Raw genomic sequence first — 27,238 nt, 5'->3', positions numbered from 1 at the left:
TCAAAAATGGCACATTGCATTTGGGAACTTTAATTTCGATTCCACCATCAACCTCTTTTATTGATTAATGAGCTCGTACACCAACTGAATCTCCAACGGCACCGTGCATTTAGTTACGTAACTCATTCCACATTTGAACCCGAGCAAGAATATTTTGATCAATAAAACTATTTGTTTATTTTGTAAATAGAATTTTGTTTGTACACAGAGGACTTAAAAAGATTTAATGCGTGTTTTTATAATACATATTTACTGAAATGCATGAAAACTTTCTGCACTATTTACTTACGCGTATACTCAATTCATGTGTTCTACGCGTGCCTTCCGGTTTGAGACTTCGGCTGACAGTAAACCAATAGACGGGGTCACGTGACCCCGTCTAAAAATGTGAAATGGTAAAGTTCAAAGGAACATCAGGTAGGCAGACATTTTAGTGGATTTGTGGATTGCGATGCATTACTGAATAGAAAATAGTCAAAACACAGCTTGAATAAAGTATTAAAGGTCAAATTTAACTACTATCCATCTCACTTTTTTGTAAAATGCTTTGTTAAATATCCTTATAAATGTTTTTCTATTTAGTTCTTACTCAAAAAAGTCCATCAAAAATGAAAATTGATTAACTGGTTCTATTTAGATATTTGATGTTGACAGGTTGGCTGGTTTAACATAATTGAGTTATTGGACTGCTTCATCACTGCTAAGTGTTATTTGTCCTATCTAAGCTGAATGGATATAGCTGAAAAGCTGTGCAACATGAGTGGCTCATGCAGCCAGATTAGCTGCAACTTGAAATTCTACTGGTATCTGTAGTGAAGGGTATACAGCCTACTCCGGATATATTGAAATTCAGGGGACCATGCAAATTATTTCAATATATCCGTATTTCAATATAAGCGAAATTGACTGACGTGAAGCCGCCATTTTTGAAAGTTCAATCCCGATGTAAGCATAGAAAACCAAACCCGAACAAATTATTAGATCATCATTTATCTATTACAATAAACGGATTACATGGAACATTAGTCCTTGAAAGTTTGATTAAAATTATATCCGAAAGTTTTGTAAGTTTCGTTTTGTTACTATCTTAAACCTAATCATAATCTCGGATCGCATTCTTTTACGTTTTAGAAAAATGTTAGAGAAAAATCACCACACTCGAACGCTTCAAATATTGCTGAACGCTGCTTGTATATCATCGTAAGTGTACACGCGATAATCTCAAAATCCTTAGCTATTTCGAATTTAGGCTTTGTTCTTTCATCAATAGCCATAACTAGTTTGTATTTTGCCTCCAGAGATAAGGTATTTCTTTTCCGTGGGGTTTCCATATTACGTCTAGCCTCAATACATCTGTATTCGTAAAAACAAAAAATTAAACAGTGAATAAATTTTACTTTTTAATAAAAGTATAAAAACACACATGAAGAGAACTTATCAATTCACACCTTTGTATATCAACCGGTCAGTCTGGCATAATTACTGTAACCAACCGTGACGACAGCCGCCAGGGAGAACTTCAATATAACCGTTATAAAAATAACTAATTATCACCTTTGGGGACAGATCAGTGGCTTCAATATAAGCGATATTTCAAAATAACAGATTTCATTATATCCGTGAAATCAATTAATGCAAAGAATATGAGAGGCAGAAACTGGGGATTTATTTCTATTTCAAAATAAGCGGAATTTCAAAATAAGCGAGTTCAATATAAGTGGAGTAAGCTGTATATATAATAAAACAGATGTTGACTGGGATTTAGGCAACACATACAATTTGGTTTTGCATATGCAACCGTGATAAGATGAAACATGATTTTAAAATTGTAAACAAATGTAATATGATATTGATTCATCATATGTTGATTCTTATTATATAATACTGAAGAAAAGATTCACCAAAATCATGTGCAGTAAAAAGATGTTCTCTGGGTTTTTTTAAGGATATAGTTCAAATATAACATCATTGATTTTCTACTTTAGCTGAGATTGTAGTTTATTCTTTCAAAATATACTGGAGAACAAATATAGCTCTGATGCTGTGATCTGCTGTGATCATATTAGTTCACTGGGGTATGAACAGAATTTAATGTGCATTTGTCTTGACATAAACTCTTATGATAATGTGGAGAGATTTTCTAATTTACTTGATCATTATGTTTTAATGAGAAATGGCTGCAAGTGGAATAGAAACACAATAAAATGATGGAGAAATTGCATTTTGTCAGATTCTTGCTGCTGAGAGGGAAAACTTGTACAGATTTGTGAAATCTGGTTTTAAATAGGAAACCAATTAAAGTGTTTATGTCCTTCCGCTCAATTATGGTAATGTCTAACCTTACGCTATTGAGGGTTTAACTTCTAATATGCTTTATATCTTTATCTGGAAGAAACGAAAAAAACAAATCTTAAACCATTTATTCCTGATGTTCATATTTTTTAAAATTGACAATAACAGCTGGTTATAATTCATGTACATGTATATATTTACATTTACTTTCTTTTCCTCTATCAAAATGCATTGGTTGATTTGAGTGATATTTACGCATAACACAGAAGACCCAATCACCAAATCTGGTGCGTAGGAATACATTCAGTATTCCTTCAGTATTTCTCGAAGAACATAAACTGACTCTTCTCGCGACTTCAAACCGGATCACGACCTGATATTATACTTACGCTGATTAATATTTCATTGATGTAAATATATTTTGACGGTTAAATGAATTCAATTAATTAATTTCTTAGTGTATCAAAAGTAAATTCATTAAACTGAAATTGTGTTATTAGATAAAACGCTGTGCACTATATTTGTCAGCATAACTCGGCTGTTCCAATGGCTCTTCCATTAATTTCGCATTACTCGTTGAATAAGTCAGAGCTTTTTAAAAACAAATCATATTTGCGAGAAAGAAATAAATGTTTAAAAATGTAAATATAATTATTGAATCATTATTTTTTGAAAGATGTGGTCTCATAACTGCGACGGTGTGTGCAAACAAATTATCATAACGCGCTATCGCGCGTTATTCAATTTGTATGCACACACCGTTGCAGTTATGAGACCACATCTTTCAAAAAATAATGATTCAATGCTTAAATAAAATAGGAATAAATTCAATAGCTACAAAATTTATACGAGACAGTATAAACTGGGTTGGACAGTGTACACTGTACACAAAGAAGTTTAGTTAAAAAATGTACTAAGTTGTTCCAACCCTGTTTATATGAGTATAACTTCTGTAGCTATTGAATTTATTATTTTTCTTAAATCCAGAGAAGAATTTGAATTTGCTTAAGAAATAACAAGTTGTACAAAATTTGATCCAGATAATACTGAACAGTAGTGGTTCAAACTAGTCCATTAAATTTATGATTACTGGGGGTGTTATTAAAAGAAACTATTACCAGTAAGTTTTTATGAATTTAACCTTAGACCTTGATTTATTATCAAATGAATTGATGTTGTTTATGTGAAATAAGTAAATAATAAGTTCATCTGGGTTACAATGAAAATTTTATTAAGTAAGATTAGGCAAAAGTGGAGAGCTAGAGAGAGAGAGAGAGAGAGAGAGAGAGATCTTAACACAAGCACATTAATGCAAAAGTCTTCCATTTAACTTAAATTCTCTGTATGACTTGACATTCACTTAATTCTAAAGCTGGAAAAGGAGGAGAAAATATTAATGATTTGAGAGAGCTTACCCTGCTATTATTCATGCATGGCCCATAAACTATACATTCAATATTAGGCTTCTAGCTAATTATGTAGATTGAAAATAACTTTTTAAAATATATGTTCCATATTTGTATATTTACAGAACCCGGGAGATGGAAATCTTGGTGCCAGCAAGTTGTAATGGCACAGAATGTCCTTCTGTGTCAGTTCTGTTTGAGTCGCAGACCTGTGAAGTATCGGAGATGATCGATTGTCAGCTCTCAGAATGGACAACATGGTCCGCCTGCAGTGAGAATTGTGGCCAGGGGACCACGGAGCGGTCCAGAAGGCTACTGACACCAGCCTATTGTGGTGGCGCCCATTGCGTTAATAAGACTCTCGAGGAATCTACGACGTGTGAATCATTTTCAGCCTCAAGGGACTGTATTGTAAGAAAAATATTTCTTGCCTATAAAATTAAGAAAAACTGATTCGAAATTCTTTCATTATACTAAGAAATGAGAGTTCCCAAGGACAGGTCTTGCACTGATTTTTATTTTTTTTTATGGTAGCATCTCACCTCCCTGGAGCAGTTTCTTTTAAATTGTGATGTTCGTGGCAACTTTTTTTGGTTTCATTTGATTCCTTTATGTAGAATCAGAGAGTAAAGACATATATAACAAAACAGCTAGTGCACATACCCTTTACTAGCCCAAAGCTCCAATACGTAGAGACAGCAGTGGCTGCTAATTGATGTATAAATGTTTTGGGGTTATCTTTCCCTTAATTGGCTGTTGATGCTGTGTACCTTGATGAAATACAAAAGTTATCAAAATAGCTCCAAGCGTTCCGTCATTACTGATGTTTGTTCAGCAAGGTCTGAATTCTACAGCCTTACTTAAATTAAGATTAATGAAATATTTACCGTCGGCAAGGTTCTTCAAATGTTGATTTTTTTCCCTTTTATTTTTTTTTCCTCTTTATAAATTGTTATTAGATGTAAATAAAGTCAGCTAAAGCTTGTCAAAATTAAACGGTTTTTTTTATAGTTATTTAAAATTATGCTGGATATATTTTAAAAGAATGTAGTAATATCTAAACAGACCATTTTCACGAGCTCATGTATGTATTGTTATATACGCTCAATTTTCAGATACTCATGATTGAATATATAAGCACAAAAAATTACCAAGTGAACAAACATTTTTATAATGATAATAAAAGATTTATGGCCATCTGGTTTGTCCTTTTTTGGTCTGAAAATCAAGAAGTTTCTCTTCAAGACATAATGAACAATAGCACGGCCTTGTTTTTGTGAGGTAACAGTCAACTATCTGATTATTCATTTAAGAAGGTCAGGGACAGTTTTGCAATGTCTCATTTTTCTGAGCTTCTTATTTTTTTTTATCTTCTATTCACATCATTTATATGAATTCACAGCAATGACAAATTAAAGTATAGAAAAAGATTTACCAAGAGGAATTTTCAAAAATATTATTAACTAAGCAGTAATTAATTAATGAAGATTGCAGTAAGGTCTATGGAGACAAGCTTGGTGGAAAGATGTATTATATCATTAGGAGTACAAAAACTAATGAAAATAAATTTTATACCGTGTATATTTTTTTAGAATTAATTTTTATAGGATAAAAGCAAAGGGGGACAACTCTTCAAAAAAAGGAAAAGGTCATTAATTAGGACACATTCCACTCGTACATATTGATACTTATAAATAGGAAAATTATGTCCAAGTATACTGAGTATTGCCCATATATATCTGTTATGCACCCAGATTAATTGAATCTGAGGCTATCATGGATCGGATACCTGAAAGTGTCCTGATCTAGCTTAACGTTAAATATTATCAGCAAACAGAAATGTCTTCTAATAATCACATGACATGCATATCATAACAATTGCTAATGATCTATTTAAATGTCATCAGCAATCAGATTTTAATTGTTAAGCAATCAGATTTTAACTGTAACAATTTTATTTTATTTTTTTGAATTCCCTGAGAACATGCAATCAAATGATTAATGGAATGTCATAATGATTTCAAAGTTGATGTACCGGTATGTCATATTGAAGTTCATGCAGACAAGTACATGACTGAATTCTAGACATCACAGTGAAATCAATGGGGGAGCCTTTGTTAACGTACTTACGTTTGTAAATTATATTATCTGTGTAATTTTGGTTAAGTAATGCGGACAAGTCTTTTAGTTTTTTTTTTTCACTTTTTACTTCAGATAATTTTTCAAAAGTAAATTAAAGACTGCAGAAAATAGGTTGTAAATTTTGCTGTTTTGATATAAATGCAAAAGATAACAGTTATATATATTTGAACTCGACCAAGAAAAAGAAAGAAAATGGAAAAGAAATACGAAGAAAAATATGTACTCAAGATCACAAAAATAATGGATGAGTCTGTGGTTTTGATGACAATACATTCCTTCTTTTTCTATTAAGAAACTGGGTTAGGATGCGTTTATCAATGACGAGGTGAAATGGGTCAGTAGTTAAATCAATGTCTTTGACACACAGACCTCTTTTTTCAAGATGGGCGGAGGTTTAATTTTAGTCTCTGCAGAGAGTTAAGCTTCAAATGTCATTACATCAGGCAAATAGGAAATGTGTTGAGAACAAAAGTTAATCATACTCAAATTACCCACAGAAATTGATGTTAAGGGATATGTACCTTATCCATTGGTTGTTAGCCATAAACTTGGGAAATTAACTGTGGAATTTTTAAAAAAAAATTCAAGTGGTTGCAACTGATTGAAGCCTTTTTTTTTGCTGATCGAATCAGAATTTAATGATTTTTCAACTTGGGAGATTTATGATAAAAAATACAGACAGCTTAACCTGATTTGTATATGGTATTACATAAAAATACATCAATCAAAATCTAATTGGTTTCTGCATTTTTTTAACAACTAGGAAATATAAGGCAATAACCAATATATATATTAATCCAATAGCAGACCCTCCTAAGAAAATGTTGCTTTTTTACTTTTAACAGTTGAAAAAAATTCAAATATCCCTGGGTTTTTTTCCAGATGTCAGAGTGGGGGGATTGGTCTAATTGTGAAAGGAACTGTAATGGAGGAAAACAGGCCCGATTCAGGGAGGTTCTACAGGCCCAGCAGTGCAAAGGGGCAGGGTGCCCCAGTTCTGAGGTTTGGCATCAAATTGAACCATTTTAACAGGAGCTTGGACTTTGGGTAATTGAGTCAATTGGCAATGTACGTGACGTAGGCATGTCTTTTTCATTGTAGGCCACTCAGTCATGGCTCTTTGAAATCAGCAAGATTTGTCTGGCTTTTGGGCTATGACTGAACAGTCTGTGCATACAGTGGAATCCTTAAAATTTGTGGTGGTCAATTTCCTTGGATTGCTTAAATTTTACAGGTTCATGGGGACGTAATTTGGTGTATTCTCTTGTACTTACAAAAGGAAATAGGACTTTATAACCCTAATTTATTAATTCGTGGAAGATATTGATTCGTGGATGAGAGGTACCCACAAATTCCACAGAAATTGAGTCAATACAAAATCTAAGATTTCTTGAAACCAGCGTCATTTTCACTTATTTTGATGCAAGAAAATGACAAGAAAGTTACATCCTTCTGAAAGTCCAAGGTCTTGTTAAAATGGTTCTAAAAATAGCTTCATGTGCTAGAGCAAATGAATATATTAATTTTGCTGAAAACTCTCTTGCATCATCTCTTTGCAATAGATTGATATAGTTTTAAATTTTATTTGCCTGTCTTTATCAGGTCATGATGGTGTATTGCATGCATTATCCTTGTCTTTGTTGAGCAGGAGGTTCGAACCTGTCACCCCCTCTGTGCTCACCCTGAGATGTGTAACCAGGGAGTGTGTGGGTGTCGCCCAGGGTACCACCTGGTGGAGGATGGCTTCAGTTGTCTCCCCATCAAGTGTGTGGCTCCTTCCATCAAATACTGCCCTCCCTCAAGGAGAGAGTTCTTCAGCTGTCGACATCCCAGCAGCATAGCGTGCAAAGGAGTAGGTTATTTATGGAAATTTTTTTAGAATTAGCTTTATCTTTTCAAATCATCTAAAAAATAGAAGTCATACTGTACACTAAATTTTAGAAATTGTGACATAATTATGTATGATGAACATAGATTCAAGAGGAGAGAGAGAGAGAGAGAGAGAGAGAGAGAGAGAGAGAGAGAGAGAGTAAATATACAAGCATGTAAATGAAAACCTACAGTATTTTGTTTTGTGCTGTTGTAGTATGACTTCAATGACACATGCACTGTTTCGTGCATTACTGACTGGTTCCTGAAAGGCCCCACCAATGTCATCACATGCCAGGCTAAGAGGACCTGGAGCCACCCAGACCTATTCTGTGCCCCACCCAACAACCCTCCCCACTCGGTAAGTTTTCTCTCGGGCCAAAGGCATTGATGGAATTGTTTGGGCTGTAAACACATTGCTTCTCTTTTACCTTGATTTATTGGAGTAGGCTGCTTTTCCATTGCTTAGTTACATTTGAAATGATAATAAAGGCTTAAGAAAGCTTGGCTTTATCAAGTGTTGAAATTATTGCTGTCATATTCCGTTCATTAATGGTAATTAATATATAGAAAAAATACTCTCTGCAGCCTCAATGGCCCTGCTTTTCAAAGGCATCTTTGTGTAATGTTCATAATTTGTCATACTTGGTAGATGAAAGTTGACATGACAGAAATTAAAGAGAACTCGGACAGTAGATACTGCGTATACCTTAGTACCGAAGATGACTCTTATGATGCCCAGTTGTACTCCATTCTTCATGATCCCAAGAAAATCTTTAGAGTTGATGGATCCAAACTTTGTCTGACAAGGAAGGCAGACTTTGAGGAAAAACCAACCAAGTAATGTTGAATTGTTAATGTGAAAGTTAAACAGCTACAAATGTAATGTCAGACACTGTGAGTTGATTTGTTCAGTTGAGAATTGACATCTTTTTAAAGAGGTATGGGACTTCTCTGTATTGGGAAGTATTTTAATTTGAAATAAGCAAAAAAAAAAACTATTATAACTTGACGCTTTTGTTTGGTTCACTATCTTGGTGTCAGATAGCTTGGCAAAATGGGTTAAAGCACAAAAGTTGTCCCATACCATCTCATGATAAATTTTGTCAGATTTTAGTTGACAGTTGTGTTATTGTAAACCTTATAAAGGTGGAATGTGACAGTCCGATGTAGAGATATTGAGGGAGCTTTTGTGGACAGCACATTCCAGTTTGAAATTCTAAATGAAAATGATGCTCCAAAATCAGCAAAGGTAGGTGAATAACAGAAACACTGCCAAACTTGGTACATATTTAATATTTCATGATAGTGAAAAAAAATCATTCAGTGAATTCCATGACAGACTAATTTAAAATACTTTTTTTCCTGTATAAGTTCTTATCCTAAATTGTTAGAATGAGATGTTCAACAATTTACCGAAGGTTCTAAGTAAAGTTGTAAAGTCCTTTAACTTCTAGCCAATAAGCTAGTACAGATAAACATGCTTATAATTAGGTGCTAGGAGTAAGTGATGTTGATTAGTTATAAACGTATTTCATTATAACCAAGAAGTCAATATAATAGAATTAAGATTTAATTTGGAAATAAAACTGACATCGCTGTAAATGTGAATTCATAATGAGCAATGTTCGCTGTAACCATGTTTTACCTAACTTAGCTGTATTTGATGTTAGAGAATACAGGGTAATTATGTACATGTATTATGAATTATGTAGCTGACTCCAAATGCTATCCCAGAAAACAGCATGGCCGGAGTCCATGTCGGATGCTTCAGTGCGCAGGATGACGATCCAAACCAAAATGTCTCCCTACTGTTGGTGGACTCGGAACACAAAATGTTCGCTTCGTACTATAATGGCTCCCAGCTCTGTCTTAAAGTAGGAGATTTAATGAAAAATCAATCTTTTGCATTCCCTTTGAGAACTGTTTATAGCCATCTTGAAAATTTCATGGTTCTTTTTTTTTTTAATCAGATATAAATTTAGATACTAACACAATTAATTTAAGTTTAATGCTTTGTTCTTTTTCTTATCATTGAAGTTATTGACATTAAGCTCTTTGCCTTATAACAATTTAGCTTTTGAGAACTAAGATTTTCTTCAAGGTTAATAATTAAAATGTTGAATATATATAAGGTCTCAAAAGACTCAAATCCACTGTGCACTTCTGAAGGGGGTAAATATTGTGTGTTAAATATGGAGGAACAGCAGGTCCACTTTGTCACCCTAATGGCCCAAGATGACTATAGCCCCCCAGGGATCTCTTACTTCAACCTTGCTGTGACCTTGACAGATGTCAATGACAAACCGGAATCAGTGACAATGGAACCTGACAGCATCCCTGAGGAGGTCGAACCAGGTCAGTATGTAGCCCCTAAGAAATACACTCAGGTGAATGGTTTTGATGTATTTCTTGTATTAATTTCTTGGGTGAATTTCAGTAAACAAATTGTGCCTACTGCAGAACAGAGCAGCCATTATTCCAATTCTTTCATTTTTTTTTTTAAAAAAGAAATGATAATCTTATTTTATCATATTATCTTTACCCTAATATCCCTAGTGGATATGTAATATGTAATATGTAATAAATCAATGGTAATTACACTATGACGGTTTACCACAGCAGAGTCATAATGAGAACTGGGACCAAAAATTATTTGCATTGTATTACCCATTGCTAATCTAGGAATCCTTTTATACAACTTTTTGCATCTTTCTGTCAACTTATCTCAGAATCATTATTACCCAATTTGGTTGAACCACAACTCATGGGATATACTATTTTTAGAAAATTTTATTCAAAATCATTTTAGGAATCCCATTAACAGCCTTGAAAACAATAGATGAGGACAGAGATCAAGAATTTCAGTATAGACTGATAGAAGATAGCTCGGGCCTATTCTCTGTTGTGAATGGAAGTCTAATTTCGTCTGTGAAGTTTGACTTTGAAGAGGATGCTGGGAAGGAGTTTCAGATCAAGATTCAGTCTGATGATAATGGCTCACCTAGTTATAGAGTAAGTGCTGAAAGATCGTATAAATCAGCAAACTATATAATCAACAGTGTCTGCTTAATGGGAAGATAAGGATGTACAGGAAAAATGGTGTACTAGCTGATTTTATGAGAAGTGTCATCAATATTTTGGGGATCTAATTTCAATATTATTTGGCTTAAAGCAATATATGCTTTCATAATGCTTGATAAAGGATACAATCTAAATGTAATATCTGCCACCCCAATATATTGATTTGAATAGTACAATCATGCCTTACATTAGTGATGTTGTGCATGCAAACTACAGATATTGTTAAATTGCAGTGTAATTTCTAGAATTTTACATTCACTGATATATGATGTACATTGTCTGAGATTTGCTTTTGTATAATACTCATCTGCAGATATGAAAAGTTGAGAACTTTGTATTTATTGGATATATGCCAAATACAGTTCTGAGCAAAAAAATCATCAAATAATTTGAGGCCCATTTGGGCAAAAAACCACAATTTTTTGAATCAAGTGAATCATTATCTAGTGACCTATGGCTATCTGGAGTTTTTTTTGTGGTTTTTTGTGGGTTTTTTTGCTCATTGTTCTTTGTGCAGCCTGCATTATTTGCTAAAATTTGCATGAACATTTTCAGCATTATATCTCTAAATTTACCACCAGGATTATCTTACCATATTTAATGCTTAGCATCTACAGGAGAAGTGGAACATAAAATTGTAAAATTCATGACCTACACCTCTAATTGGGCATAAATTTTGGTAAAAACTGTAAAAATTTAAGCCATTTTAAAAAATCTTCTCTTCTACTGGACATTCAGCAGATTCAGCACCCTGACAAACTATTAGCAAATTGTTATAATGAGCAAGTATGTAGGCTTCTATCAGAATTGTGAAAGCTATGGCTCCAGAGTCAAGGGTTTTAGTTTGAGGATGGGCTCTACATGCAGGGTTCGAGGCTTTGGTCATATTGGTCATATAGTGAACATAAAGTAATTAAATTTTCTGCTATTAGACATCACTTGGCTAGCATGCAAACTAAGTTCATGCTTCTGATGAACAAAGAGGCCTTTTCTAAATTGGTCAAGTTTGTTTTTCAATTGGCATATATCATATTCTAGGCCCAATTTCCTTTTTTTATGTGTTAATTTACCAAAGACAGTTAAATTTTAATGGATATTAGAACTAAAATAGTCCGATAGTAAATGATTCTTTGCTCACCAATATTGCAATAATGAGCTTTCAATGGTCAATCTAGCTGAGACTTTGTTAGATTGATCAATTTATTTGAAATGTACCCATCTGTGGCATCCCATTGATTGTCAAGGTTTCTTGTCTGCAATTTATGAAAATTGAAATAAACATGATTACAAATTATTTATAAGAAAAAAAGAATTGATGAATAAACAGGTCTTGACCCTTAAAGGTTTCTTTAAGTTTGTACTGCTTGATATCCACTGACTGCCCTGGCCATCATCAAAAGGATAAACCAATAACCAATTTAGCCCTTCAAATATTGTTGATTCAGAAATACTTTCATGAAATCTTTTGATTTATGTGCATTGATCAATGCTCTCTAGTAATCTTGCCGATTTCGAGAGACATATTAAAGAGTCCATATACATACATCGTTATTGTCTAGCTGGTGTAGCCCTCGGCAATTAAGTATTAATATAAAGTCTAGCTGATTCAAATTATTTGCGTCTTTGAACTGCATAGAATATAAGAGGAGTTTCAGCCTTTGATCTGAAAGCTGCCAAGTTGTTTCAGATACACCGTGTATTGTTCAATAAAATCTATTTTAGAGATTGAATCAGTTTTACTTCGATATTAAGGTGAAGCACATAGGAATAAGGGAATGAATTAATTTGTTCATTTACAAATCTCCTGGTTTTTTTTTTAAATAGTAGACTGGTTGTAACAGGATATTAATCAGCTTTTGATTTGTTATTTCCAAAGATTAGGAGTGGAGTTGCAATTCAAGTGTGCATTGTGTTTGCTGATCTAATGCTTGTATCAATAAAAATGAAAAAAATGTTTCATTGGATGATAGATATAAGTTAATTCCAAGTTACAATTAACATTTCAAGGAAATTTGTTTTGATGTTTATAAGTTCAGCTATTGCTATTTACTTAATTAATTAGTGACTTGGTTAATGAAAATGTTAAATACTCATATCCCAGTACGAAATTTTATATTAATTATCTTGGAATAATGTACAGCGGGATTAAGAGCATTTAATCCCAACCAATGGTCTTGATTAATAAACATGCAAGTATTTTACATCTGCATCTTTAAAATAAATTTAGAAACCTTATCTTAAAGGGATAAAAAAATTTAAAAATTGCAGTGAAGATTAACTAGACTCCTCATTAGATTTCTTTCTTTCATGTTAATGAGAAGTGTGTTGTCATTATATTGAATTGACGGTTGTTGTTATACCTTTGGCATGGGGAATTTATTGTGGATTTTGATTATTTCTATTAAGAAACTGAATCTCGGGGAAAATTCCATCCCACTGCTGGCATATATAGAACATTGATTTGGGATTAATAGTGGCCTTGAACATGATCCTGGTAATAGCTAGAGATGCAGACACATAAAAAGCAATCAGTAAATTGATAACCAAAAAAAGCTCACTTGAGGTTATTTAATCATAATCGTGGTTGCCGATTTTTATTTTGATTAGTATTAGTTTAACAGAATGACATATTTTTTATAGAAACTTTTTTTTGGCTGAATATTGATCTGTTTACATGCATTTATGTTTTACCAGTACTTAATTGTCATTTTGATAGCTAACCCTTTGATTAGGTTGTATATACATTTAGTTATTTGTTATACTGTGCTGTACACAAAGATGTGTTGTTGTTTTTTTATCTCTTACTATTTCAACTTAAAGAATAAAAATTTTTAAGAAAATATATTAATTTAATAGTTCTTTAGTTTTAACATGTTTCACTTTTTCCAATCTTCCTTGATTGTCAGTCATCAGTTTTTTGTGTGGCAATTTTGAGCTTGTTGTTAAAATTTTCTTGTTTTCCTCTGAAACTCAGGAATAATTCTGCTTGGTATGTTATAAGCCACTGGCTTGTTAACAGCAGTGATCAAACATGAATTGTAAAAGTTATGAACCAGTGCTCCCTCTTGGAATAATAAAGGGTTTCAAATTCTCAAACAAAAGTAGAAAGCAAGAAGACCTTCTACAAATCTGTAAGATTCATAGCCCTTTAATTGAGGTATTTCTACTGTCGCCTTCCCTCCTCTACTAAATTTGCCAGCACCTTGGTATCTTGTTTTGATCCCGATCTCACATTGATATATTTTATTGATCCATCTCTCATGGTCAGTAAAATGATGAAGTAAGCTAAGCCAATGAAGTTATCAAGAACTCTTATCTTAAAAACATGCAAGGTCAGAATATCCTAAAAAGACTTGCTCAGATGTTTATGTGACCAATGGCATATACCTTTCTCATATTAAGAGAAATTTTATTTTGATTTAAACTATATTTTAAAGTAAATTACTCTTTCCTTGATCTTAGAATTTTCAGGATTTACTATCTCAGGTGACCCTTACTACCCATGGGCCTGTAAATTCCATTACATGAATTGGGTGTGGATTGGGTGTGGGTCAGGAAGTTTTGGAACTTTCTCAAAAATAGCTGATCTAGTAGCAGTCTGTAAATGAGTTGCTTGTGATTTCAGGTGGTGTCAACAATAGTGTTTACTGTAGGGGATGTGAATGAGGCTCCCTATGACCTTCATCTGACCTCCTCTAATGCACCAATTCAGTTCCAGGACGATAAACCTAAAGTAAAGGAAAATGCAAAAGGTAGGTCAAGTAGTATCAAACTAGGGTAAGTCTCATCCAACTGTCATTACTGATAAAAATGGTCCCTGAAATATATTAAGTTCTACAATTAGAAGCTAGGATACCATTCCAATATCACAAAATATAAGTATTTTGTCTTAAATTGAATCAAACAGCAGTCTTGATTTTTCTTTAAGTTTGTGGACTAATGTGTTCATTTACTGAAAATATTTTATAAATGCTTTACCAAAATTTTTTAGCAAAAACAAATGTTGTTTTTTTTTTAAAGCGTGAATTTAAAAAAGAATAGATAAATCTCCATCTGACATTGAAGTAAAAGAGTGTAGAGTGATATTTTTCTGTTACAGCTGCAATAGTTGGAACCATTGTTGTAAAGGACCAGGATAAGGGAGATAATCTTGAGATCAATTTAGTGGACGATCTAGGTGGCAGACTGGTCATTATGAATAAAATGTGTTCTCAGGTCCAGGTGAGCTATTCAGGGACTTTGCATTCTTCTTTTGTCAAGATTTATGATTATTTGGACAATTTAAAAAACTGAAATATACAGTCAATTCAAGAGTATTCAAGATATCAAGGGTTAAATACTTATAAAATAAGTGGATGCATGGGACTTAAATTCACTTCGACATATCCATTGTATTAGAGATATCAGTGTTTGAGATATTGAAGTTCAACTGTATTTTTTTGATAAAAATGTAAATTTTTAATATTATTTTTTCTTGCACTCCTAAAAGCATAAACACTGGCCATTTACGATTTTTTTGTAAATTTACATGTTGATCACAGGGGATAAATACGTACTGTCTGGGTACCTTGGTGACCTTCGGCTCCTTCGATCACGAAACGGAGGGTGAGGTAAACATCTCTGTGTCTGTGTCTGACAATGGCGGCCTGCAGACGACAGCGGTGTGGACTATGGAGATTCTCAATGTCAATGATGCCCCCAGTGTAAGTGGCTAATCATTAAAACATTTTCAGGATGGATTACAGCAGACATAATTAGTCTTTAAGTGTGAAAATTCTTCCAAAACAGACTCTCCCAACATTTTGGGAGTGGATTCAGAGATATTGTTTCTCTTTATTTGCTTATGAATCATATTTGCTCAATATATGTATGATAATATCTGTAGATAAATGTTCAAGGTCAATTTAAAACTTTAGTGGATGAATGTTTGGTTCATTTTTAATGGGTGCCATGAATTTCAAAAATTTACTCAAAACTATTAGTTAAAAATTTGAAAGGTTGATCTTCAATAGAAAAAAAGGCTTGAAAATATGTAATTTACCTAATTTTAAGTTTTTGAAATTTCATTGAATAATTTTTTATCTGAAGTAGAAGCAAAAAAAAGAATTGTTTAAAAATACTAACAGACTAAGTCTAATGCAATATAATGTTAAGATCGATTGAATGAAACTGATCACCACATTGAAAAATGATTTAGACATGCATGCACTCAATTTTCTTTTGCAATGAATGTCATATCGCAATGTACAGTTTAATTTTTGATTGATGTCACTTCGTACATATATATATTATAACTAAATGAATTGACTCTGATTAAAAAAAAATACTAACAGGAAAAAGATTATATTACTGTACAGAAATAAATCTTTTGATCAGTGATCAACATATTGTTTCATTTCACCACAATTTCCTAAATTTCGGTTCCAGTGAGTTGCGATGGAAAAACTGGCATAGGATTGATTTTTGATTGCTTCCTTGTAACCCAGATTTTCTGGTATCTGATTTCTTTACAAATGAATTGAACTGTATTGAATGGAAAACCAAAGTGTATTGCATGACATATTTTCCTTTCAACATATTTTTTCTATGATTTTATTTATCATTGATAAGTTCGATCATATTTCCTACATTTTTGTACTCTTGAAAATTGTCTCAATGATATTCTGAGAGCTAACATCTCTTTCATAAAGTACAGTATACAGTACATAAGTACAGTATTGAAAGGGTGGATCTGTTTAACAAAATGCACCATGCAAGGCTTTATTAAAAATCTTAATATATTTTTCATTTTTGCCAAAATCAAAATGTTTTTAGAAAAGCCATGCAGAGTTCAATTAAGGTCCGACAATTGTATTGTTTTGCTCTTTTAAACAAATATCATAAACAATATGCAGTTAAAGTAAAACAATGTTACAGTGTCATAAACAATTTACAGTGAGCCAATACAGTCCTTGCATTATAATGATATTGACAGTCAAACGTCGTCATTTTCACATCAGGAAGTGCATTCTGTGCCTTTTATTTCGTGCCGTAAATCAATGCCCCATTTCAGCCATTGGTTTATTTGCTTGATCATGCATCCCCTTGATGTAGTTAACTAGCAGGAACTGCAGATTACAGAATTATTTCGGATCCCCTATTGTTTTTATTTTTATGTTTTGTTTTGAAATAACATATTGAAATAACTGGCTTCTGTGCGTGAGCTTTTATTTCTATAAGAACTAGACACTGAGTTTCTAGCTGGTACACCGCAAAGCAGTTTCTTTTATACAAGATATAATTTTAAGTAAATTTAGTTAGACAGAAATGTGAAGTAAAATAAAACTTGCTGGTATTAAAATGATTCATTTTGATCTACATCTAGGTGAACATTAGCAAGGCCTACATGCTTTCTATTTCAGGATATCTTGCTGAATGAGGCATCGGTCAAGGAAGGAACTGTCGTCGAAAACCACAATAACGCATTGATCGCCATCCTGACAGCAGCAGACGACGACGTAGATGACACCCACAGCTTCCATCTTCTAGACTCAGCCGACGGCAAATTTAGGATCGAAGGGAGACAACTTATGGTGAATTTTATACCACAGACTTTTAAACAAATTACACCCAACTAGTAGATGCAGACTGTCCTTTACTTAGTTCACACTGATAAACTCAGGAAAAAATGAATTGTTTGTGGTATTATAGGTAATTAACAATCTTGACACAGAGACTGACATATGAATATAGATTGACGCACATATTCAGTATTAGATTTCTCTGAATCAGCTTTACAATCCAGTGTAATAAAATGATGAAATTGTGATTGCGGAAATAATATTGGAACCTAAAACTACCACCAAACGTTGATTTTGATAATATTTTATGCATCAGTCTGTCTCTGGCCTTGTCATTTTAATCTCATATTCTATGTATAGCCATCAATCTGCAAAAGCTTTGGGTTTAATAAGTAAAGCTGCTATCATGAATACAATTAATATTTAAAGTACATTTACATCCCTATGCTTTTTGGATCAAATAACTTTGTTTTGGGTCATTGTCAATTATTTCTGTGACCTTGAATGTCTGTCTCTTTGGTTGGTCTAGGCCTCATTATGAATTTTTTTTTTTTAATTTGAATTTTACTGAATCAGCAAATAACAGACAATCATAGAGGCACATTTCAGGGAATGGAAACTCAACCCAATGCAAATAGCTGTAAAGTGTCAAAGTTAGGATATCCCATTCTAATTTACTAGGCAAGAGATATACTCACTCTTTGGTAAAGAAGGATTTTTGCAGTAGAAGATTTTGTTACAGGGTTTTTCAGATTTACTTGGATGCTTAATTAAGAATTTCATATTAAACACTAGCAAAGATATGCCCATTGTGCTACTTGATATAAATAATTGATATCTGTTACCCAAACTGGGCAAAATGCATTATCCATAAACAGAATGCATATACCAGGGTTCATGGTATCATACTGACTGTCAAAAACCCGTGGTTTTGGATTTGTGAAGAGAATGAGACTGGCTGTGGGTTTCTAATTTTATATTTTGTGGAGCATATATTATGACCCTTAATTAAGGGGTATTTTTTATTGTTTCCATGGGTAATTGTCTCATAACCAGCCTTTTGAGTTGGATTTGTGTATTAAGTAGAGTTTTCATATACAGTAGACATTAATAAAAGAAATGTTAAGTCCTTTTTAGGAGTACCTTCAATCATTGGTTGCAGCCAATTTAAGATTTTAGTTGTGTAAGAATATACAAGGTTTTCAATTTCTGACAGTATGAGAGTTTATCCTTTTAAGTGCTTTTTAGCTCACCTGATCTGAAGTTTCAGGTGAGCATTTGTACTGGATATCAGTCTTGGCTGTTGTTGACAGCATTAATAAACTTTTCACATTTCTTCTTCTCTGGAACCTGGATCCAAACTTTAAATAAGGAATATTTAAGGAAAAATCAATTCTCTTCATGAACTACAAGTTTATTATTTGTGATATTTAACTTAATATATATATATATATATATATATATATATATATATATACGCACACACACAAAATCCTGATATAGTTCAGATTCCAGTTTGTTCAAACCATTTCTTCTGGATGAATAATTGGATCCTAGGAGACTTAGGTGCAATGTTCATCATGAGAAGATTAAAGGGGGATCTACTTCTCTATTGCTACAATTTGCCTGATGTAATCTCTCCAAGCATACTAATATAGTGTAGATATTCAAGTTTTATAAACTGTAATATTTGGACCAACTATTGGCTATACTCAGCTGAAATTGGTAAAAATAATTAATTGATGAGGAATTGGAATTAAAGCATTAAATGGTAGAAATGATTTCGTAAAACTGACTCTTTATTGTCAGTAGACAATATAAAGGTTAATTAACCCCTTTTAAAAAAAATACTACAGAGAAGACAAAGCATTATTGCAATGACAAAATCCAACATCTAAGGATCTTATGAAGTATACAGTAAAACACGCTTATAACGAAGTCCCAGGGACGGACAATTTAACTTCGTCATAAGCGTATTTCATTATATCCGTCAAGTTTTCAACATGAAATAGAGTCTTGGGGAATGAAATTCACTTCGCTGTAAGCGTCAATTCATTATAAGCGTGTTCGCTATAACGGTGTTTTACTGTATATTGCTACATAGATACTGGTTTTTCTTTAGAAATATATTATTGTAGAAGTGATAATCAATTTTTGTACAACTTTTGATTTATTTTTTTCTATATTTATCACTTCATCTCTGCAGACATCAGAATTGGCAAATTTAGACTTTGAGAATATCAACACCTACACCATTCACATTGTGGCAAAAGACAGCGGAAAGCCAGCCATGTCATGTGAAAAATTTGTCACTGTCAGAGTGCAATATCACCAGTGAAATGACATCCATTTCACTTTTGATAACTTTTAGCATATATTTTCATAGTCTACTTTATATTACTTTATTCTTATCTTATATGTTCCCAGACTTAGCAATTCCTTATTGACATCTAAAGCATTCCTTATTATTTATTTCTAAAGGTTGTCCAAGCTGTTGTTTATTTCTAAAGCCCCTAGAATATTTAGTGATTTCACAGTAATTGTTAATCTTTATTGTCAGTGACACTGCTCATGGCACTGGGCACTCATAGGTGTTAGTTAGGGTAAACAAAACCACTTTGACTTCTTCACATCAAAGGGATGACACTGATAACTTAATTATTTGATTAGCCCTAAGTGACAACTTGACCTTAGGCAATTCATAGAGAAATGATTTCTTGTACATTAGTTCTTTTAGAGAAGAGAGTTAGCTTTGAGACTTCGGACTGAAAGGATGTAGGACGAAGCTAGGAAATCATGTAGAGTGTTAGGAGACAAATTTCTAATTCATCTGTTTAGGCCCCCTCCTCTAAATTACAGTTAGGAACAAGACTTGCTCATTAATGTTGTTACCTGCGTGTGTAGATTGGATTATTTAACATTCAATCTTTGATAAAACATTTCTCATATCCTGCCATTTGGACTTTGTGTATTCTTAATTTACTTATTCCCCTTGAGCTTAATTCCCCAAATGAACGTGCACCATCGCCTAGTTATGTACCAGACATCCGGGCGTGGTCACAGCAAGATGAAAATGAGGCTCCTTGGAACATTCGTTTGTCGGCCAACAAGGTAACAAGTTCACCTACATCAGTGTCCAGCCTTGACCTAATTTAGATCCATTTCTCTGGTGTTAATAGGTTTTGCAATCTCCACAGAGATTTTTCTTCCCAAACTGAAAAGAAATTGCAAAACCACAACCTCTGTGAAGCTTTGTGTTTTTAAGTCGGTGGAATTAGATAAAGTCGTAAGAGAGAAGAATGAAGGAGGAGAAGTCCTTCTTTTTACTTGATAAATGTCTTAATTTTTTTTAAAGAGTCTGTCTACAGTGTAAAAATACCAGTCGGAGACAGGATTGTTGCAGACAGGCGATTTTTTTTTTATCTTTGATAAAGTTGTATATCCAAGTGTATATCTTCATAACTCGCAGGTTTCCATATTGATTACTTGGAAAAATATTTTTTTTTAATTCTTTCAGTTGTACAATGTGTAAAGAGGGAAAATTTGTTTAAATGATATATGGAGAACCGCATGCAATTAATGTATATGAATCATAAGGGTTAAAAGGTTAATTAATTAGTATTTTATAACTACAGTTGAAATATTGGCTCTCTTACCTTTTAGAGGCATTATTGGAATCCAGATTTTAATATAATGATGTGTGTATTAACTTATGGTCCTCCTTTTTATCGGTTTTTACTGTTGTGCATTTTGTGTTGTCCATTAACAGTTTAGCATTTTTAACTCTCTGAAACTAATGAGCTATTAAATATTTGATGTGTAAAATCTGTCAGGATCAAACTTAAATTGTGATCCCCACCCCCTATGGAACATAGATTATGGGTGAAACAGTGAGTAATTTTGTCTCAACCCATATTTGGGCATCTTGCAGATAAACTAAGTACAGGTTACAATGAATGGATGCTGCTCTCTCTCTCTCTCTCTCTCTCTCTCTCTCTCTCTCTCTCTCTCTCTCTCTCTCTCTATATATATATATATATATCATGGCCCAGAGTGTCATGAATTGTTGTGTTGTATTATGGAAGGACTCTATCAATCATATTATGAAAATGCATATATTTCAAAAAAAAATTCTTCTGCCACTGGGCACCTTGCAAATAATTTTCATGGTTTTAATGAGCAATGGAACATCTAGATAGAATGTGAAATTTTGCCCCCTGGGTCAAAGAATTTGGTTTTCAAAACTGTTAAAAGTTATCTGTTGAATAATCAGCTTTTTAAAACTTGAATTGCCATTCTGTGGATTGTTTTGATTTTATACTCAGGTGACCATTAAGGCCCTTGGGCCTCTCTATTTTCTGGTGGGTTTTTTTAAAGTCTTTTATTATACTATAGTTAATATGGGATTATGTAAGGATTTGACAGTATTAAGTTAAGAAAGATTTGGCTTTCTTTTTTAAAACGGTGAAATAGGACTTGTGTACTAAAGAAGGGAAATTCTTTTTTTTTTTTATTTCATCATTTTGTGATTGTATAACAGTCTGAATGCCTGTCATCAGTAAATGTCAGTCTTTGTTGCATAAACCTGTCTATGGTTCTTGAAACTTAATAATGATTCCATTAGACTGAAGGATAACTGACCCCAAAACGCATAAGATTATATAAAGCCTGAAATTGAAGTTTTGGAGACATTTCATTTCTAATTGTTAATTGATTTTATGGTTTGCACAAAGGCTTTTAGTCATCATGATCTTCTCTGTTATCTGTTCTGATATATCTGCTTTATGAATGAAAGCTTATAAAAGTGATAACCAAGGAATTCAGTATAAATTACATACCATACTTATCCTCGTTACCTGAATTGAATTTCATGTGTGACAAAGGAATGCCGATCATTTAATTAAAACAATAAAATGCTTTCTTTGGTGATTCTTGTGGGGAATGATGATGAAGGTAGCTAGCATTGCAGAAAAAGTACGTTACCCGCTAACACAGATTATGGGTTTTTTTCTGCAATGATCCTTACCTTCATAGCCAGCATAAATCATCAAAGAAAGCATTTTATTGTTTATATTTACATCTTTCTTTTTTAAAACTAAATGGAGGAGAAATTTAAACTCAGTGGATGTAAATACATTACAAAAAAATGCATATTGCAAAAAGGTATCAATGGAAAATTTATTACTATCAATGTTATTTTCGCCATAGTTATTTTGACCCTTCTACACTTGCATACAGTTTTGCCCCACATGAATGCGCCCAGACAGTTAGTTTTTAGAGATAATTTGAGACATTGGAATTCGCCAAGACAGTCTTAAATTTGCCCACCTAGAATGAGGGTGACAGGGGAGAAAATAAATATTAAGAGGAAAATATTTCCCTGTATATAGCATACTTGCATGTAGTTTACATGGCAGTTGCAAGCAAATAAACTCCTATACAAGGTTTCAGTAATTACATGTCTAAAAGGAAATTTGGTTATAATGAACTGGCAAGGTATTTTCTATCAAAGAGACCTGGTGAAAATTAATTTTACCATAATCTGTCATTTAGTATGTTTGTTGAACAAAACATAGATAATTTTATGGTTAATACCATAAAGACAAAAATTTATGTCTAATACTAAGATCAGATACATGTACTGAAATATCCAGTGTAGGTCTGACATTTGGTAAATGTTGTAAAATTGATATTTAATGATTAATGCATAGCAACTTTCAATAAATTGATATCTATATATATTTGTTACTGTTTTTACAGTTTTTATGATTATCTTTTGTAGGTAACATTGCAGCTCTCAGAATTTTATTTTTGGTAGTGTCATTTACAGGCACTGCTTTAATGAGTATCTGTGCAGCTTTCAGTACTTTGATTTCTATTTGTGTTGGTTACTATATTAACAGCACTATGTTTATCTTTGGTAGGTCCCAGAGTTGAGTGAGCCTGGCTTTGTGATTGGTACCCTAAGTACAGAGGACCCAGACAACAGTGTGAGGGAGGTACAACAGTTTGTGTACTCCCTGGACGATGATATCAGAGGTCAAGTGGAGGTCAAGGACAACCAGCTTCTGGCAAGTGCCTCTCTCCAAATATTGCTGCATTAACTGAAAACCTATTCAATTTGCAGCATCTTTATTTTGCAATTGTTGATGAATGATTAAAATTTTTTGCAGTATAGAGGTTATTTTAAAATCAAATTTCAGTAAAGACATTAAATTTGCATCCAGAAATGTTTTTGCAAATCTTTCAAATTTTTCTAGGGGGGGGGGGGGGTGTTTGCTAAACAAAAGCTAATATTTTTTTCTTTGTAAAATTTCAAGAACACAATTTGATGCAGCAATATGTTTACTGCATGAGTAATTAGCTTACAGAAATATACATGAACTACATATTTGTAGCAGATGATATGAGTGTTGATCTAAAAGTTATGTTTCATAATTAATTTACGTGTATTACAAAATGCTCTAATATAATTCTTGTAAATGGACAATTAATGTGATAAATTTTACACAACCTTAGAAGACAACATTTAACTCTCTTCAATCTAGGTTTAGATATTAGGGTTTGACTTTAAATGATCCTTTTTTCAGTATCAGATTCAGTGTTGAACTGTGTTTGTTTCTTCTTTTTTTTTTAAAATCCTTTTTTGTCATTAATGTTTTAAGGTAAAGAAGTCCATGCTGCAGTGTGATGGCCAGCCATGCAAGTTTGACTTTGAAAAAGAGTCACAGGTCAGTGTTAAGGTGAAGGTCACAGACAGTGGCTCTCCACCTTTGACCTTTGTGGAGACCTTAACCCTGGAGGTCATTGATCAAAATGACCCTCCACAAGATCTGAGACTGGTAGGGGAATCCATTGTGGAGAACAGTCCTCCAGGAACCATAATAGGTGCACATGTACTTAATCATTCATAACACCAATTTATCATATTAATTGGCATTTACATCTATTTTTGTATATCATTGATGATAATGATGATGATGATGATGATGATAATGAAAATAGTGATGATGATGATCATGGGATTTTTTTTAGAAAATATAATTCTTTTCTTGAAAAAAAAAATCAAGCCCTCATGAATGATTGCTTTAAATTGCATTTTGTGAATCATGATGAAGGCACTCCATTGGTTAGAGTCAACTTCTACTACATATGTTGACAGGTAAACTTACAGCTTTTGATGAAGATGTGGGGCAGGCCCTGAGTTTTACTCTTCTTAACTACACTGATGTGTTCGTGCTGAAGGGGGATAACTCTCTCGCTACAATCACAAGCTTGGATTATGAAGTCCAGCCCGTCTATGCAATCTCTGTGAAGTGTTCAGATGATGGAGGAGACCCTAAGTTTGTAAGTCTGGTATTGTATATTCATCTACTTAGATAATCATATAAGGTGCAAATATTAAGGAGAGAATGCATGTATGCATATGCATGCTTACATGTAAATACAAAGAAAAGTTATTGGTTGTCATTTATTATGACACCGTATGCTAATATATTGATTAATTAACTATTATAGTAAGACTTGATCAGCTATAAGATGTGGCAATTAATGCATTATATGGTATCTCAATCTCCATAAACAACTGCATTTGACCGTCATCAGACAACTAGAGTCAAACTCATACTTTAGGTGGATTCCACGGTTACAGTGAAGGTATTGGATGTGAATGAGCCTCCCAGCTTCGTAAAAGTGATAGAAATTCATGTACCAGAGGACAGGAAGGTGGGGGAGGCAATCGGAACAGTCACGGTGGAGGATGCTGATTTGAAGGAACAGCTATCATTTACTGTTACCAGGGGATACACTGACTTCATGATCACAAATACATCCTGTTTTACAGAGGTAAGACTTGCTAATACTCACCTTGGATTAAAAAAAATCATTCCATTTCATTCACAGCTTCATTTTCTGTTCAAATATCTTTCAAATTATTCACTAGATATGTTTTTGAAGTGCAATGGCTTTCTAACACACAAGTCTCATCTAAATGCCATGCTCCCTTATTCTTTTCATCAGTCAGGACAAGGGATTCGGTGTGTGGGAAGCCTCGCCCTGAAGCACCCCCTGGACTACGAGGCTGTATCTACCCTCCCCCTGTCTGTGTCTGTACAGGACTCTGGGGGCCTTACAGCCACCCACAGTCAGATGATCAGCGTGGTCGATGTCAATGAACCCCCAACGGTATTACTATTTGATTTAAAAAAAAAGTTTTCCTTACAGAGGCCAATCATAATTATAAAATGAATTATTTTATATGAATGTAGTTTTTGTTAAACTATTTCAATCTCTTCTTGATATAAGAAACTTTGGCCACACCAATTGGTGTCTTTCTCGTCGGACCTGCACACTTGTATTTAAGCAAAACTATACAAATAATATTATTTTAAATTTCCTGCATCCAGGAAACTCTGTTCTATTTTTGTTTTATTTCTGCTCTATATTTCATATATAAAACTGAATTTATAAATCAGAAAAAATTAGAAAAAAATAAAATAATCTGCTCAAATTTACACCTAATAATTTGCCTACAAATTTAATTGCTCTACTGGTTGTACCTTTTTCAGATGTCCATCAAACAAGATATTAAATTGGTGTGGCCTTATTTGCTTATTTATTTTAGGACATCCTATTGAATGGTAAATCTTTGACATCGTTGTCTGTTTATGAAATGACACAAAATGACACCCTTGCAGAGTTGTCTGCCCATGATACAGATCTTAACCAAAGTCACATATTTTCCTTACAATCTGGGGACCCAGTTAATTTTGAAATTATTGGCAACAAACTAAGGGTAAGTTTTTTAATTATTTTTTGCAATTAAAAAAGTAGTAACATTTCTGTGTGAAAAGAGAAATATGAATTATTTAATCCTTTGATGTATATCAATATATACATATACTAGGTATATGCTCAGATTGCAAACAAGTACATTCCAGGCTTTTGATATTAAGGGTATTTTAAGATTGGGAGTAAGAGAAAATAACTTCATTTCATGAAGTTGTTGATTTTATTTTTTTATGCAGGTGAAGTCTTCAGCAGTGCTAAATTTTGAGACACAAAATGTATACAGACTTGCCATAAATGTGACTGACAATGGATTACCTCCCTTGTCAATGGTCAAAGCTATCTCTGTTCAGATCATTGATGTCAATGAGCCTCCAGAGACTTTAAGTCTAGACAATAGTAAGGTAGGCTGAAAATATACATGTAAAGATGAAGAAAGAATAACTTCATAAATAACAGAAGGATTTCTTAACCAGAACTTATGATTTCACGAGACATATCATTAGAAATAATATATCCTCTCTTTCTCTCTCTCTCTCTCTCTCTCTCTCTCTCTCTCTCTCTCTCTCTCTCAACTCAATGTTACATGTTACATTCTCCTTCTCCTCCCCTCTCTCAATTCCCATTAGACTGAATAGTAAACTCCCTCACATGATTTCTTCTGCAAGGTGTCAGAGAACAGCCCTGTTGGTCAACTTATTGGAAGTCTTCTTACTACTGATCCAGACAATGTTGTGAAAAAGGTTCAGACATTTACCTATGAATTGATATCAAACCAAGATGGCAGGTTTCAAATCCTAGAAAATCAACTTCAGGTACATTCATTTCATTGTTTATATATATTTCTTAAATTTTTTGTTTAATTACAGGTGATTTGCACATTAATGATTCATTTTCATAGGTTGGCCCAGCAAACTCAGATTGTGAGCAGACAGGGGGGCCAGGGTGTTCACTGAACTATGAACGGTCGTCCATGTACAATGTGACCGTCCTTGTGTCTGATAATGGAGTCCCTCCCCAGAGCAGTGTGTTCAGCCTGACTGTCCAGTTAACGGATGTCAATGATATGCCTTCAAACATGACATTATCAGGTTAGAC

The 27,238-nt window shown here is 33.3% G+C and overlaps 1 protein-coding gene across 1 annotated transcript in view; it reads left to right on the top strand.

The window, feature by feature from the left end:
- The window catches only part of LOC105330795 (protocadherin Fat 4), a 54,700-nt gene that overhangs the window by 7,092 nt on the left and 20,370 nt on the right, over positions 1-27,238 (top strand). The window contains exons 3-26 of the mRNA XM_066086928.1: positions 3,824-4,109; positions 6,723-6,842; positions 7,489-7,692; positions 7,927-8,070; positions 8,362-8,549; positions 8,859-8,961; positions 9,425-9,586; positions 9,845-10,067; positions 10,522-10,724; positions 14,419-14,545; positions 14,893-15,014; positions 15,335-15,496; positions 17,195-17,365; positions 19,560-19,679; positions 20,420-20,464; positions 23,278-23,424; positions 24,019-24,241; positions 24,516-24,700; positions 24,986-25,198; positions 25,373-25,537; positions 25,977-26,147; positions 26,380-26,544; positions 26,809-26,955; positions 27,042-27,231. Coding sequence (XP_065943000.1) covers positions 3,824-4,109; positions 6,723-6,842; positions 7,489-7,692; positions 7,927-8,070; positions 8,362-8,549; positions 8,859-8,961; positions 9,425-9,586; positions 9,845-10,067; positions 10,522-10,724; positions 14,419-14,545; positions 14,893-15,014; positions 15,335-15,496; positions 17,195-17,365; positions 19,560-19,679; positions 20,420-20,464; positions 23,278-23,424; positions 24,019-24,241; positions 24,516-24,700; positions 24,986-25,198; positions 25,373-25,537; positions 25,977-26,147; positions 26,380-26,544; positions 26,809-26,955; positions 27,042-27,231 — 3,986 coding nt within the window. The remainder of the gene's footprint in view (positions 1-3,823; positions 4,110-6,722; positions 6,843-7,488; positions 7,693-7,926; positions 8,071-8,361; positions 8,550-8,858; positions 8,962-9,424; positions 9,587-9,844; positions 10,068-10,521; positions 10,725-14,418; positions 14,546-14,892; positions 15,015-15,334; positions 15,497-17,194; positions 17,366-19,559; positions 19,680-20,419; positions 20,465-23,277; positions 23,425-24,018; positions 24,242-24,515; positions 24,701-24,985; positions 25,199-25,372; positions 25,538-25,976; positions 26,148-26,379; positions 26,545-26,808; positions 26,956-27,041; positions 27,232-27,238) is intronic.

Source organism: Magallana gigas, chromosome 6, assembly GCF_963853765.1.
Source record: "Magallana gigas chromosome 6, xbMagGiga1.1, whole genome shotgun sequence".
NCBI classification, from domain to species: Eukaryota; Metazoa; Mollusca; class Bivalvia; order Ostreida; family Ostreidae; genus Magallana; species Magallana gigas.
This window is presented reverse-complemented; position numbering and strand designations above follow the sequence as displayed.